This window comes from Lytechinus pictus, chromosome 5 (assembly GCF_037042905.1).
Source record: "Lytechinus pictus isolate F3 Inbred chromosome 5, Lp3.0, whole genome shotgun sequence".
Lineage (NCBI taxonomy): Eukaryota > Metazoa > Echinodermata > Echinoidea > Temnopleuroida > Toxopneustidae > Lytechinus > Lytechinus pictus.
In genome coordinates, this window is record NC_087249.1 from 24440505 (window position 1) to 24456613 (window position 16109).

At 36.9% G+C, this 16109-nt stretch overlaps 1 protein-coding gene across 1 annotated transcript in view; it reads right to left on the reverse strand.

The window, feature by feature from the left end:
- Nucleotides 1-12608: 12608 nt before the first annotated feature.
- The window catches only part of LOC129262236 (DIS3-like exonuclease 1), a 41150-nt gene continuing 37649 nt past the window's right edge, over nt 12609-16109 (reverse strand). The window contains exon 27 of the mRNA XM_064100074.1: nt 12609-15379. Within this exon, the coding sequence (XP_063956144.1) occupies nt 15203-15379 (177 nt within the window). The 3' untranslated portion in view covers nt 12609-15202. The remainder of the gene's footprint in view (nt 15380-16109) is intronic.

Sequence of the window (16109 nt, forward strand, 5' to 3'; positions counted from 1 at the left end):
CATGTAGATCTCTACAAAATAATCATTTTCACTTTATATTGAGGAAAAACAATTGATTGCATGGGGTGGGTTATTGCAGCAGCCTGTGGCAGTGTTCCAGAACTACAGGGAGTGCTGTGTACATGTCTACATTTTCATATCCTTTTTTTTTTATCAACCTAATTTTAGTAAGTAGCTGCATCATTTTAAATCAGGCTAAGTCATAGTGAAGGGGATGTTAATAGTTTAACCAGTAAATAGGGTGTGGTGACATTAAGATAGTCAAGACAAATTATTATCTAAAATATAAAACTCCTTCCTCACAACTGTCAAAATATCAGTAAAATCCACTTTTCACAAAAATGAAAAGCCCTTCCAGGGAACATATTTCTTAATAGTGGTTTAACAAACTCATTTATATTAACAATAAAGTAAGGAATTATCAGTTTATTTGGGGGTTTCGAAGAAAAATGAGTGTATCAACAAATAAAACTGCACATGTGGGACAGTAACATATTCATCGTGTAAAAAACAGTATTTTCAAGTTTGTTGATGATATCTTTTTAAACATGATCTTTTTTAGCAAAAAAAAGGAAAGTGATAATTCCCCAATTAGTTGTTTGCAAACGACTGTATTACACCACTTCTTATCAAGCAAATATGGACATACATGTATTAAAGGGCATTTCACTGGTGCAAAATGTTAATTCCGACTGATCTGTGGGAGATTTTTAGGGCCCAGACTTCAGAGTGGGGCTCCCTAGGTGGAATTATTGTCTCTGTAAAATTGGTGAAAGTCTTTGTCCTACTGTTCCTAGAAGCACTTAAGATTTTGGACTGAATGAAGAATAGCAAAATTTTGATAATTTGTCATATCGCATATTTAGGGCTGACTTTTCAAGGTTTGCATGGTCTGAATATTAGCCAGTTCATGGTGCTCTGGCTAGGCAACTATTCATGTAAGGTGTCACTTGCGACAGCTTTGTGCTGACCAATGATCCATTTCATGGAGGAACACATTTGGCAAAATCCAATCACAGCTTAGCATTCAAGCCCTGAACACGTACAAAAAATAGCAACAAAATGGTTCTTTCCATGTGTTACTGCAATGTCCCATGTATTAACAAATGTAAAATTTTAGCTAATCTATTTTAAATACATAAATCCGATGAAGTTTTAGAACTTTCACATCACATCGCATCACATCAGCTATGGAAATGAAGGATTTCTCCTGTAGATTTTCTGGTCTTTACTTCTGGTTATTGACGATTATTTTGACAGTTTGAACTTTGGAAAGGTTTAGCCAAATTTGATTTTGTAATCAAAATAATTAAGAAAAATTGTTGTAAAAAAAAGTAACACACCGAACATGCAAATTTTGGAACATCTCTAATTTGAATATATTCAATTACCCATCAAATTTAAAATCATTGTACGAACAAGTGATTCTCTAGTATGCCCCACTCTAGGGGCATTGAGATCTGCCAGAGCAGTCATACTTTTAAGCACCATTGTACGATATCCACAGATATTTATTCAAAAATTTTACTTTTTTTTTGTTCAGATTACAAAATTTCAATGTTTATAATTTGGTTCATAGATCTTATCAAGTCATTTGAACAAAATTGAAAAATCAAATGTAAGAAAAAATAGGCTAAGATATTAAAAAAATATTGGTGCAAATTTCATTTTGTGAATTGATAATATAGAATAAAAATCATGCTTTAATACTCTGTATGCAAAATAAACCACTATTGGTAATCTTATTCATGTCAGCCTGAAACAGCTACAGCATATAAATTTCAATAGACATATCTCCAGATCGGAGCTAATGCAGTTTCGCACTGGTCGACTTCGAGCAAATCTCCCCACCAGAAATTGTTCACAAATGTCATAGCAAGTCCCTCAACTACATTTCAAGGTCAATATACTAACCGATTTTCCGAATATTCCAAATATATTAGGCCCTACTAGATCTAAATGTAACTTGTGACTTTTATCCCCATCTTTGTTACAAACTTACACACCTAACACTCTTCATTCATTGATTCAGGGGGCAGCTGGTGAAATCAATCTTGTTAACTTGTAAATTAGAGTGACCATCAATGCTTTATCTAATTTTACTATTACTGAGTCTAACGTTAGAATCACTCTGCAATTATTTTTTAAATGGGCAGTGTCAATACATGTATACAGTCACACGGCAAGATATGGCAGTGTATCCTATTGACAGACACCTTTATGATTCTGCATGCGCACCGGACAGGTAAAGATATTCTTGATTAATGTTGTAAATCGGATCAAAAATTAGATCGAAAATCGGATCACCAGTTAGGCTTCTAAAATCAAAATCGAATCGAAACAAAGGAATACATCAAAATTTTGTTCGCGGTCACGCGCATCTTCCTGACAAAGTCACAAAGACGAATGCATTGGAATGGAAGTTGCCAACATGCGCGATCGTTTGGAACATGTTTTAAAAGGGTTTTGAGGTGTTAGTGTTATAAAATAAACCAAGTGATATATATTAGAAAGATAAACGAATGATGCATCTTCCGAGCAAAGTCGCAAAGGAAAATAAAATGAAATTAATTCTCATAGATCACAAGTTAATGAATGATCTTTTATAAGTATTTTTTGGTGCTAGCGATTAATAGAATTATCTTTTGATCTCGTACGACGCATCATCTCAAAGTCGCAAGTGCAATTAAAACGTAGAAGTCGCAAGCACGCGCGATGATGTTATTAAAATGTTTTGAGGAGTTACCGTTTTCAAATTAATTTATTACTATCTTGAGATATGAACTTTTGATATCCAAAAAGAAATATAAAATAGGCATCTCCCGACAAAGTTGCAAAGACACATGAATTGAAGAGAAAAAGATGTCTATCATCATAAAGGAGGTAAGAGAGTAACGAAATGATTTCCCTACGAACTTTAAAAGTTAACGGCGGGGTCCGCTTTCACCACGAGGTTGAAGAGAAGATGTATATCATCATAAACGATGTAAGAGAGTAACGCAATGAGCTCCGTCAGTAGTACGATCTTTAAATGTTCACGGCGGCGTCCGCTACCACGAGGTTGAAGAGAAGAGGTCTATCATCATAAATTAGGTAAGAGAGTAGCGCAGTGATGTCCGTCGGTAATACAACCTTTAAATAAACGTTCACAGCGGCGTCCGCTATCACCACAAAGTTGAACAGAAGATGACTATGATCATAAAGGAGGTAAGAGAGTAGCGCAGTGATGTCCGTCGGTAATACGACCTTTAAACGTTCATGGCGGCGTCCGCTATCACCACGAGGTTGAAGAGAAGATGTCTATCATCATAAAGGAGGTAAGAGAGTAGCGCAGTGATGTCCGTCGGTAATACGACATTTAAACGTTCATGGCGGCGTCCGCTATCACCACGAGGTTGAAGAGAAGATGTCTATCATCATAAATTAGGAAAGAGAGTAGCGCAGTGATGTCCGTCGGTAATACGACCTTTAAATGTTCACGGCGGCGTCCGCTATCACCACGAGCAGTCCTTCGCGTTTATAATTTCGTGGAGCTCAATAAATTGCTCTCCTTATTTTTTGGAGCTCAATTGAGCTCCTCAGAATCGCTCTCCTTGAGGAGCTCAAATCAATTCAATACAATACATGTATGATAAATTGTAGATTTTTCTTAACATCATATATGCAATAGCTGTGTAGTTATTAATAAATCTGTGGTGAAAGTAGGCCTGGGTCAATACGTTTACAAAATATCGCGCTCCTGCTCAAACATTTTTTTTTTTTAAATCTGAGAATATTCGCCTCTTTCCCGACTCTGATTTGAAGCGTTCGCAATCACCACGAGGTTGAAGAGAAGATATCTATCTTCGTAAACATCGTCAGAGATAATACCGCGTCTTTCTCCCTGATTAATGTGACCTCTAAATAGTTAGCACCTCAAAAGAAATCTTGAAATATGTTCTGAACGATCACGCACTGAAACTAGATCTACGCCGATTTTTTAGATCCGATTTTTTCCTTCAAGGGGCAGAGGTGATCGCCGATTGTGGTAAAATCGGGAGCCGATTTTAAAATCGGTTACAGCCTTATTCTTGATTATGATGTAAGGAAGAATTGGTGTACATTTTTCTTCATATATCATGAGTTAATTCAAAGTTTTTGTTTGATTTTTTAATATCGAATCTGAGCAGATGTTGGTAATAAATTTGTGTTTGCTTATTTTATTTTTTAACTGCATATGCTCCAATTTCCATGCCCTTTTGGCACTTTCCAATATTATGCTCATTCGTATCGTGACGCTCAAGTTCTATGGATGCGCTGTCGATCGTCAGCCGGCACGGTCTAATCAGGGTAAACCTAGCGCACGGTATGGGTATCTTGAGAACGATCCGTCGATGATCACCCACAATACACACCTCAACATTCGATCAAAGGAGTGGATGAGATTGAAATTCGGTAAGTCAGGCCCATATTTCTGTCAGAAAATATATCAATTGTTAATGCAAAACTATGTTATATGAATATGATATTTTAAGCATTATCTGTCATTTTATAGATGAGGTAAATTAAAAGTTTGATTTTTTCGCCTTGTTTTTGCAATCTTCAGATCTTGTTCTAATTGTATTGCTCTGTGAGTGTGAAATTGAACTGCAGAAGTCTTACGGTAGGGTGTCTGAAGCCACACTGAAAAGTATCAGCATAAAACAGGCTGATTTAGGGGAAAATATGGCACATTTTTTCTGGAAATTCAGGCTGCTATAAAAATGTGATCTGAATTAATAATTAACTTGTGTTTGGCATGTATGGAAAGAGAAAATTCAGGGGCTTCTTTCGACAGTAAGGACAAGTTTGTAGGATTATTTGAAATAAGGATTTAGAGATAAATTGCAAACCCTTATTTGTGTGTGTGTTGAGATTGCCATTTCCCCATGCGTTTTCATATGGGAAAATGAAATTTCTGTTTTGCACAATTTTTTTCACTTTGTCGCAATTTTTCATTGTGATCTGGTTTCCAAATCTTTATAAAAATCATACCATCAGCAAGAGCATAAAAATTCCTATTAGACACTTAATGGACAAGTTTTTGGCATTAATAATAAATTTATTACAGCTCTCGGAAGCTAAAAATTTGGATTTGTGTGTGTCCATTTCTTAACTACACAGTCTATGGGCTTATGGCAGGGAAATGCTGAAAATTGACCTAATTTCATTCTTCTTTTTTGCAGCCAATAATTTTTTTTTAATGTTATATTTCTGTCAGTCTGTAGGTAATTATTTCTCTTCAAATTCACAAAGAAAATGTGATATTTTCTTGAAATAAGAAAAATATTTTTTTTCTCCAGACACCCTAACTTACTTACGCAAGTTACGGTACGAAATAGTTTTCGTACGCAGTAATATGCGCGTCCGGAATCATGTTATTGTTAGTCACTTTTAAGTTAGTGTCACTGCACTGTCAGGTAATACAATACGTGACTACCATGGCATAACAATAACTTAAAGGAGAATGAAACTCTTGGAGCAAGTTAGCTTTTGTGAAAGCAGAAAAATCAAAGAATAAGATCAACAAAAGTTTGAGTAAAATAGGACTAGCAATAAAAGAGTTGTGAGCATTTGAATGCCGAGATCACTAATGCTATGGTGATCCTCCCATTGGCAATGCAACCAAGATCTGTGATGTCACACACGTACAACTCTCCCATTTGGACACTGAAAATATACCCCAAAACATCTCTTTTTGCTCATTCTAATCATATGACAAATGATTCATCAATGACATAATGTTGTGAAACCTCTGTACTTGTCATCTCATAAAGAGAACACCTCACCTTGTGATAGACTCTATAAAAGTGAGAATATAAGTGAAATAAGTACTAAAGCAAGGCTCCACATTAACTTTTTTTGGTGGTGGCCCGTTCGGGCCACCAAAACCTTCAAAAAAAAATTTTTGGTGGCCCGATATTAAAGTCTGGTGGCCCGAAAAATATAAAGAAAAACATTAATTTAAAATAAATAAAACAAACTTCTGAAATATTAATTCTGCAGCCACTACCACCAAGTATATTAAAAAAGAAAACAAAAATAATAAAATAAATAAGTGAAATAAAACAAAAGAAAGAAAATGAAGAAAGAAAAAACACAGAACAGGGCAAAAAAGAAAAGAAAAAATTTAGAGGAAAAAAAAACAAAAGAAAAATGAATAAAACAAAATTTATAAAAAATGGGGAAAATTTATAATTATTTTTCAGTAGAAACATATTCTTTAATCAGGCATATTCAATGGGAAGGGGTATAAATGGTTTAACCACTATAAAAAAAAAATGAAAGGAAAAAAAAATAAGAAAATGGCATAAGTTATATCTGGAAAAAAAACAGTGTGAGAAGAGTCCTTCCGTATATTTGCCAAATGCTGGAAAAATTCACATTTCATATCAATGAAATGCCTTCCCAAAGTATTTACTTCCTCAAGAGTGGTTTAAGAAGTCATTTATAAACAAGAAAGAAAGAAACTGTCTGCTTATTTTTGGCTAGAAAAGACACAGCTTCGAAAGAAACAAAGTATCAACATACATACAAATGCACACGTGGGACTGTGATGTACTCACCTATGTGTTTTATGTGCATTAATGCATTTGGAAATCGGTCTTTTTGAGTCAAAAGAGAGGTCATAATTCCTCTTTTTAATGCTTGCAAATAATCAGGTTACACCAGATTTTAGTAATATGGACTGTAGAAGGGCATTTCATTGGTGTAAAATGTGACTTTGACGTAGATTTTCAAAGTTCTGTGGAAGATTTCTTAGCAGCAACATTTCGTATCGCAGCTCCCTGAGTCTAAATAGTCTGCTAGCTAGCGCACAGCTAGCTAGCTGCATGCAGTGGTTTCATGCATGCAAAGCTCTCGCCAGACGGCCGGCTGGATAATAGTTTACTGTATGCAATCTTTGTGTGTGTGTATTTGTGTGTAGATTAACAAAAAGGGCGCATGACGAATTGACTTGCAATTTGAACTGTAGAAAGTTGATAACTGCGTGCAAAATTGGGAGAAAAATTGCGCTACTTTGAAAATTATTGGTTGCCCGATTCGGGCCACCAAAACTTAACATTTTTTCAATAATGGTTGCCCGAGGTGAATTTCTGGTGGCCCCGGGCCACCGGGCCACCGCTAATGTCGAGCCTTGACTAAAGTAATGAGGGAGTTGTACGTGTGTGATATCACAGATCTTGGTCGCATTGCCGATGGGAGGATCTACATGGCACTAGTGATCTCAATATTCAAATTCTCATAACTTTCTTATTATTCATTCAATCTTCCTCAAACTTTCAACAATATGTTTCTTTGATTTTTCTCTTTGATATGGATTCAGCTGGTTTCAAGTAAGCTTGTAACCGATTTTGCAATCGGCAACCGATTCCATTCGATTTCACCACAATCGGCAATCACTTGCCGATCTTCGATCATGCCCCTTGAAGGAAAAAATCGAAAATAAAAAATCGGCGTAGATCTGGTTACAGTGCGTGATCGCTCAGAACACATTTCAAGATTGTTTTTGAGGTGCTAGCTATTTAGAGGTCGCATTATTCAGGGAGAAAGACGCGGTATTATCTATGGCGATGTTTAAGAGGATAGATATCTTCTCTTCCAACTCATGGTGATAGCGGATGCCGCCGTGAACTTTGAAAGGTCGTATTACCGACGGAGCTCATTGCGTTACTCTCTTACATCGTTTATGATTATATACATTTTATTTTCAACCTCGTGGTGATAGCGGATGCCGCCGTGAACTTTGAAAGGTCGTATTACCGACGGAGCTCACTGCGCTACTCTCTTACCCCCTTTATAATGATATAAATCTTCTCTTCAACCTCGTGGTGATAGCGGACCCCGCCATAAACTTTTAAAGACTGTACTATTGACGGAGCTTATTGCGTTACTCTCTTACATCGTTTATGATGATATTCATTTTATTTTCAACCTCGTGGTGATAGCGGACCCCGCCATAAACTTTTAAAGACTGTACTATTGACGGAGCTTATTGTGTTACTCTCTTACATCGTTTATGATGATATACATTTTATTTTCATCCTCGTGGTGATAGCGGACCCCGCCGTGAACTTTTAAAGATCGTGCTACTGACGGAGCTTATTGCGTTGCTCTCTTACATCGTTTATGATGATATTCATTTTATTTTCAACCTCGTGGTGATAGCGGACCCCGCCATAAACTTTTAAAGACTGTAATATTGACGGAGCTTATTGCGTTACTCTCTTACATCGTTTATGATGATATACATTTTATTTTCAACCTCGTGGTGATAGCGGATGCCGCCGTGAACTTTGAAAGGTCGTATTACCGACGGAGCTCACTGCGTTACTCTCTTACATCGTTTATGATGATATACATTTTATTTTCAACCTCGTGGTGATAGCGGATGCCGCCGTGAACTTTGAAAGGTCGTATTACCGACGGAGCTCACTGCGCTACTCTCTTACCCCCTTTATAATGATATAAATCTTCTCTTCAACCTCGTGGTGATAGCGGACCCCGCCATAAACTTTTAAAGACTGTACTATTGACGGAGCTTATTGCGTTACTCTCTTACATCGTTTATGATGATATACATTTTATTTTCAACCTCGTGGTGATAGCGGACCCCGCCGTGAACTTTAAAGATCGTGCTACTGACGGAGCTTATTGCGTTACTCTCTTACATCGTTTATGATGATATGCATTTTATTTTCAACCTCGTGGTGATAGCGGATGCCGCCGTGAACTTTGAAAGGTCGTATTACCGACGGAGCTCACTGCGTTACTCTCTTACATCGTTTATGATGATATACATTTTATTTTCAACCTCGTGGTGATAGCGGATGCCGCCGTGAACTTTGAAAGGTCGTATTACCGACGGAGCTCACTGCGCTACTCTCTTACCCTCTTTATAATGATATAAATCTTCTCTTCAACCTCGTGGTGATAGCGGACCCCGCCATAAACTTTTAAAGACTGTAATATTGACGGAGCTTATTGCGTTACTCTCTTACATCGTTTATGATGATATTCATTTTATTTTCAACCTCGTGGTGATAGCGGAAGCCGCCGTGAACTTTGAAAGGTCGTATTACCGACGGAGCTCACTGCGCTACTCTCTTACCCTCTTTATAATGATATAAATCTTCTCTTCAACCTCGTGGTGATAGCGGACCCCGCCATAAACTTTTAAAGACTGTAATATTGACGGAGCTTATTGCGTTACTCTCTTACATCGTTTATGATGATATACATTTTATTTTCAACCTCGTGGTGATAGCGGACCCCGCCGTGAACTTTAAAGATCGTGCTACTGACGGAGCTTATTGCGTTACTCTCTTACATCGTTTATGATGATATGCATTTTATTTTCAACCTCGTGGTGATAGCGGATGCCGCCGTGAACTTTGAAAGGTCGTATTACCGACGGAGCTCACTGCGTTACTCTCTTACATCGTTTATGATGATATACATTTTATTTTCAACCTCGTGGTGATAGCGGATGCCGCCGTGAACTTTGAAAGGTCGTATTACCGACGGAGCTCACTGCGCTACTCTCTTACCCTCTTTATAATGATATAAATCTTCTCTTCAACCTCGTGGTGATAGCGGACCCCGCCATAAACTTTTAAAGACTGTAATATTGACGGAGCTTATTGCGTTACTCTCTTACATCGTTTATGATGATATTCATTTTATTTTCAACCTCGTGGTGATAGCGGAAGCCGCCGTGAACTTTGAAAGGTCGTATTACCGACGGAGCTCACTGCGCTACTCTCTTACCCCCTTAATGATGATAGACATCTTCTCTTCAACCTCGTGGTGATAGCGGACCCCGCCGTGAACTTCAAATTGATTTGAAAACGCTAGCTACCCAAAACATTTTAATAACATATTTCAAATCATCTTGCGTGCTTGCGTCTTCTACTTCATTTTAATTGCACTTGCGACTTTAAGATGATGCGTCGTAAGAGATCATTCCAATAATTCTAAATCGCTAGCACCTAAAAATACTTCTAAAAGATGTCCCGCCGATCGTTCATTAACCTGTGATCTATGATGAATATTTTCATTTTATTTTCCTTTGCGCCTTTGCTCGGAAGATGCGTCTTTCGTTTATCTTTCTAATAAAAATCACTCGGTTTATTTTAAAGCAATAACACCTCAAAACCCCTGGCTTTAAAACATGTTCCAAACGATCGCGCATGTTGGCGACTTCCATTCCAATGCATTCGTCTTTGTGACTTTGTCAGGAAGATGCGCGCGACCGCGAACAACATTTTGATGTATTCCTTTGTTTTTAAACATCGCCGATTCGATTTTCGATTCGATTTCGATTTTAGAAGCTTAACTGCCGATCCGATTTTCGATCTGATTTTTGATCCGATTTACAACATTAGTTTCAAGGGTTTCATTCTCCTTTAACGTTAGATCTAGGCCTACTAAGTCATTAGTCAATCCAGACCTGGCGTAAACTAAAGAAAGTCTAAACTACATGTATTGCCAATCATTGATTAATTTCTTCATGAAAATAAATGCTAATTTGCTATTTTAATTTTTATTAATTAAAAAACTTGCGCTGCGAATTGCGCTCACTTGCTAATGACTAATGTTACTTAGATCAAGCAATCGTGAGAAAAATTCAACTGTCAAAATAATCAACACATTGATTGCGAGCATTAACACACCAGAAGGACAATACAAAAAGTCAAAAGAGCAGTGCAAGATGAAACCCGACTGACGGTTTTCAAACTTATTTTAAGTTAGGCCCTACACAAAAATGCACACCTGGGACTTAACACTGGTTTTCATGTTTCGACTTCTTGACGATTTGAATTATGTGATTTTAATGTTACGTCACTCACAGCACTACAATACAAAGAGACATACACCACCACCCTCATCGCATTTCCAAATCAACAAACATGCTTCATATCTTTTGGAAATTCACTCCTACCTGACTTAAATCGGTCGATCCGCTCCCCAGTCAAAACAAGCCGCATGTATGCAGAGTACGAGTATGACGACCGTCGACCGACCCTGGCCCTCCCGCGCTAAAGACGCTAGCTAGATCGTGGCTGGCTGGCGCCGGCGCGGCGCGAAGCGTGCGACGCCGGTACGGTGGAGCGGGGGATACGGTATCCGCCGGCAGATATCCGTTCATACAGGTACTTGGAAGTTGGAACCATATCCGCCGGGTTTGACCCTGTTTGATGTTGCAGATTTGGTTCCTCGGCAGATTTGGTTCCTCGGCGGATTTGGTTCAGATTGACTTTATGTATGATGGTGGGCCCCAAGTCTGCGCACCTAACAATTTGAGTTAAAATTTAACATGAATTTCTTCTTATTTCACAAAATCTTTTGGTTAATAGTGTTCCTTATATTATTAAGAGTAAGTGTACCAAATTTCTCATTAAAAAATGAAAGAAAATATAAGATTTTCTTGAAAAAACCTTTGGGCAGTCATTTTCAGATTGAAAAAAAAATGGTACCCCATGTCTGCGCTCTCATTCACTTTGCACACGATTCAGGGATTTTGATGACAAAGGCTGCATTTGTCACATAAAATACCCTGAATTCATTATTTTTCCACCATTTTGAGTCGGATTTTTTTATGAATACCTGTCTATGTATTGCATGTGTAAAGTTCGTGCTCGTTGCGTATCTTCTTTTACTAGAATTGCGCAGATACGCGGGTGTGCAGACTTGGGAGACCTGGAAACTATTTCTCACAATTTTTTTAATTTATGTAGTTTCCATTTAGAAAGTTATTGGGTGTACAACACAATTGTTGACGACGACGACGCCATCGCCGGAAATAGTGATACCTATGTCTCGCTCCGCTACGCAGGCGAGACAAAAACATGCAACAGTGATTTTGATTGGCCGTTGCATCTTACCAATAGACCTTTGACTCATTGCACCCTCCTTCATAGGGTATACATGTAAACAGAGTTGTCAGGGATGCACCAACTGCAGACCACCAACGTATGCAAGGCAATGGCACTGACCTCCAAGATGGCAGGGCAATGACGTCAATGATTGCAAACCTACAGTCTCAACAATATCTTGGACTCAAATGGCTGAGAAGCAGAGCTAGATGTCCGACTGTAATCAGCCTTTTCTAATTGATTTACAAATAACAGGGATTAAAAGGGGAACTAATTACTATGCAAGCATAATGTGAACTGATGTACTACCATATGAATTTCAAAAAAAATTTAAGTCTAAAAAATCTTAAAATTGGAAATATTGCTTCAAAACAGCATACGATTTGTAGGTAGTTCACCGTTTTGTACAGATTTTGTTATGATCTTGGTGGATTCTGATTATGTGAACTTAATACAGGACCACTTTCCTCTAAAGAATAGGACACACTACAGCTAGAAATATTGCAAGTTTACAGATGGATCGAGGGGGTGGGGGGTTAATGTTATTTTGATGCAAAATTGACAATTTGAGAATTGGTCAAAAAGAGATTTGTCAAACTTTCATAATTTTGAAATTTCACATAACTTGAATGGGATATTGTTACATGCTTCCTTTTATCATCAATCCAGTTCCACAGAGTTATATTCTCAAAAGGAAAATAATACATAAACATTTACATTATTAACTTGAATGGTTTATTAATTATTAATTTATACATTATGTACAAAAAATATCAAATATACACAGAAAATGTCTAATCAGAAAATATTTGAACATTCAATGAATGCAAATGATAAATGGGAACAAAATACTAAATGAGTATACATGCACAAATTCATTGACCTTGTAATACAATTTTAAGTTATTTCATTGACCTCAAGATATAAAGAAAGACGGTGAATAATATTGCAGATATGGCTGATGATGCAATTGGCCTTTAATATATTTGGTGAACCCATTATACCTTTAACTCTTTATTTCAAACTCCCACTTTAGGGGGGAAAATCCAGGTTTTGTAAAAATTAATTTATATGAAAGCAGGCGACAAGGCAAACCTGAATGCTGAAAGTTTGAAAGAAATTGATCTACTGACAAAACTTTCCTTAATCAGGACATCAAATATATGTAAATATTTAATTTTCAGTTTGGCAAGTAGATTGTGATGATGGTAGGGACAAACTTTCACATAGTGTGTGACTTGTAATTAACCATCCATTTGAGGATTTAGCATCTTTCAACGTAGGGCAGCAATCAAGATACAACAAAGATAAAAGATAGAGAGAGTATTGATATCTTCATTTTAAAAAGTAATACTTTTAACAAAGAAGGCATTTTAGTGTTCCAAAGTTGGAGCAGTAATCACCTTCATGGCAATGACATTATACACGTATTACCTTTTCAACCAATTGGAAATAATGTGGTTGTAGCCAATGAAACATTTTAAGCTGTATGTTCTGCCGGTAACCTTTTTTTTATCAGCAAAGTGTTGGCAAACATAATTATTTCATTATTTGATTCAGAAATATAATGGTACAAAGGCTTAACATGAATCATTCTTACCTTACAAAATACACAAAAGCACAGCCAGCGTGACATTTTATAAAGTGCATGCTAAGGAGTTGTCCATAGATTCAAATTTCTTGCATGCATTTATATTTAAACGAGGCCGCAGGCTAAGTTGAAATATAATTCAATTCATTGCGCTCAGTAAAAAATGAAGGTGTATACGCGTGTGGCCTGCTGGCTAGCTGCGCACTGCAGCTGCCCTAGATATCATGCACGCTTGTGGGATTTTGCTTTTTGCTTTCAATATTTTTTGCCCCTTTTTCATAGATTAATGCGGGGAAAAAATTGATTTTTTTTTCTTCATATTTTTGCTGAATTCCGAGGTGTTGTATAACACAAATAGCAAATATTTATTTATTGTAATGAAAAAATATAGCAGAAATGTTTTCCTCAAGGTATCGATTGCGACATCACCCTATGAAGTTTTGTACACAAGCTACCCTGCAGAAATTGCTGGTATATGCCACGATCATAGCCATATACCGGATTACATAATTGCAAAAAGAGGGCAATTGACCAATCAGAAGCCTTCTCTCATACAACCCATATTATATAAACAAATATTGCACTGTATATTTAACTGTGTGAGCTGACAAACCATTTAATTTGCATAGTACACTGCATTTGTTCTCTGTCAATCGCAACATCAATGAAATAGTTTGTGTAGCATACATCATAAACATATTCAAGTGTCAAGATTTGAGCCTGCAAATTCATGCACCATGATATCACAAGATGTGTGCTACACAAGGAAAATATCTAAATAGTGTGATTAGAATTTCTTCACTAATTATTCAAAATCTTAATAGCATAGGGACAATTCTAGTCTTATGGACATTCCAGTCTGAAGGAATTTTTATCCAATATCAAAGACGATATGAAGCTAACATACAAGTTGTTATTTCCAATTTTTATTTGTTTTCTTCACAATGAATTCGACCGGATGATTGAGAAGAATCTACTTCAATATGGATATATCATTTAAATGGCAGCTTTCAAGGAGAGTACATTACTATTTACTGACCCCACACTTTGTGAAAAGCATTGAAATACCTATAATAGAGACTTCTTTGGGGGAGAGCAAACTCGATGTACAAGCAAGAAATTCTTGAGCCAAATCCTGCTTAGCTCCATGCAGCTGTCAGGTCAGGGAAAATGAGATGTCTTTACCATTAGAAAATGGGTGAGTTCCAAGTGGTATTAAATATCACCTGCAGGTCATAGGTCTTTAGATGATTGATATTGGCTGTACATGTTCAGCATCTGATTGGTGTCAAATTTTCCATGAAAACTGGTATTCTTCATTTAACTGTTAACTGCAAAATTACTAATTCAATTGATCACCATTTGAGATAGGCAAACTGTACTAACTTTCATGGCAAACAAAGCAATGCTGTATACACAGGCAACCATACGGCAACCATTCACATAAATCTCAGTTGTTATTCTTATAAATGTATGAAATGGGACGATGTCTCACCACTTGAGGAAATGTTTCAGAGCCATGTTATAATCATGTGCCTACAGGTCTTCAGGCACATGCCTCTACTTGCTCAGCTCCACGCCGGAGAGAGTTTCCTACTTGCACTATTCATATAGTTTGCACGACAAACACATATTTCTTACCACAGCGTTATCTTCTATATTGGCCATTAATGACTCCAAGAGTAGATATAGATATTATGTTGTTCAACATTTGTCATGAATCTTTCTCTTTTAAGTTCATATTAGAGAAGTCTTGAAACATTGTGTAAAATTTTCCATCTGTCTGTCCATACATCTCATGCAGCTTGGGAAGGGTTGATCCTAACACTACCATTTGATCCCGAAGGTTTATCGATGAAAACGGGCTCTCATCACTCAATGACTTGACCTCCTAATGTTAAAATAGATAGGAGAATAGAGGAAATAAGGACATCATATTTACTTTGCTACTTATTGTACTGTTTAAACTGTATTCAACCTTTCCATACATATTTAAATAATTTCACACCTAAGTAACAATGTCAGTTCCTAGAGTACCGCTTTGTCATCCCTGTACAATATTAGTCTCAATTAAAATGTCTAGTACTAGAAACTAGACCCATGCACTGTGTTAGTCTCTCATGAGGTGCCATGTCATACCTGTACAATGTTATTCAACAAGACTATTCTATTTTGTCATACTGTTAAAATATCAGCTAACCCTGGCTATTCTGCGTAGCATACATTATTATTACTGCCTTACCGGTAATCTCACTATTCTGCTTAGGTACACCTGTACATTGAAACTTAAACTGATTATTCAGCTTAGTCATATCTGCAGCATTAGGCACCAATATACATGGTCTGACTAGTCTGTAAATTGTGAGTTGACCTGGCTGTATTTTGCAGTCCCAAATGTACAATGTTAGGCACCAATATAGATGGTCTACTTAGTCATACCTGTAAAGTTTAAGTGACCTGACTATTCTGCTTAGTCACACATGTACAATGTTAGTCACCAATGTACATGGTCTACTTAGTCATACCTGTAAATTTTAAGTGACCTGACTATTCTGATTAGTCATAAATGTAAATTTTAAGTGACCTGACTAATCCGCTTAGTCATACCTGTACAATGTTAG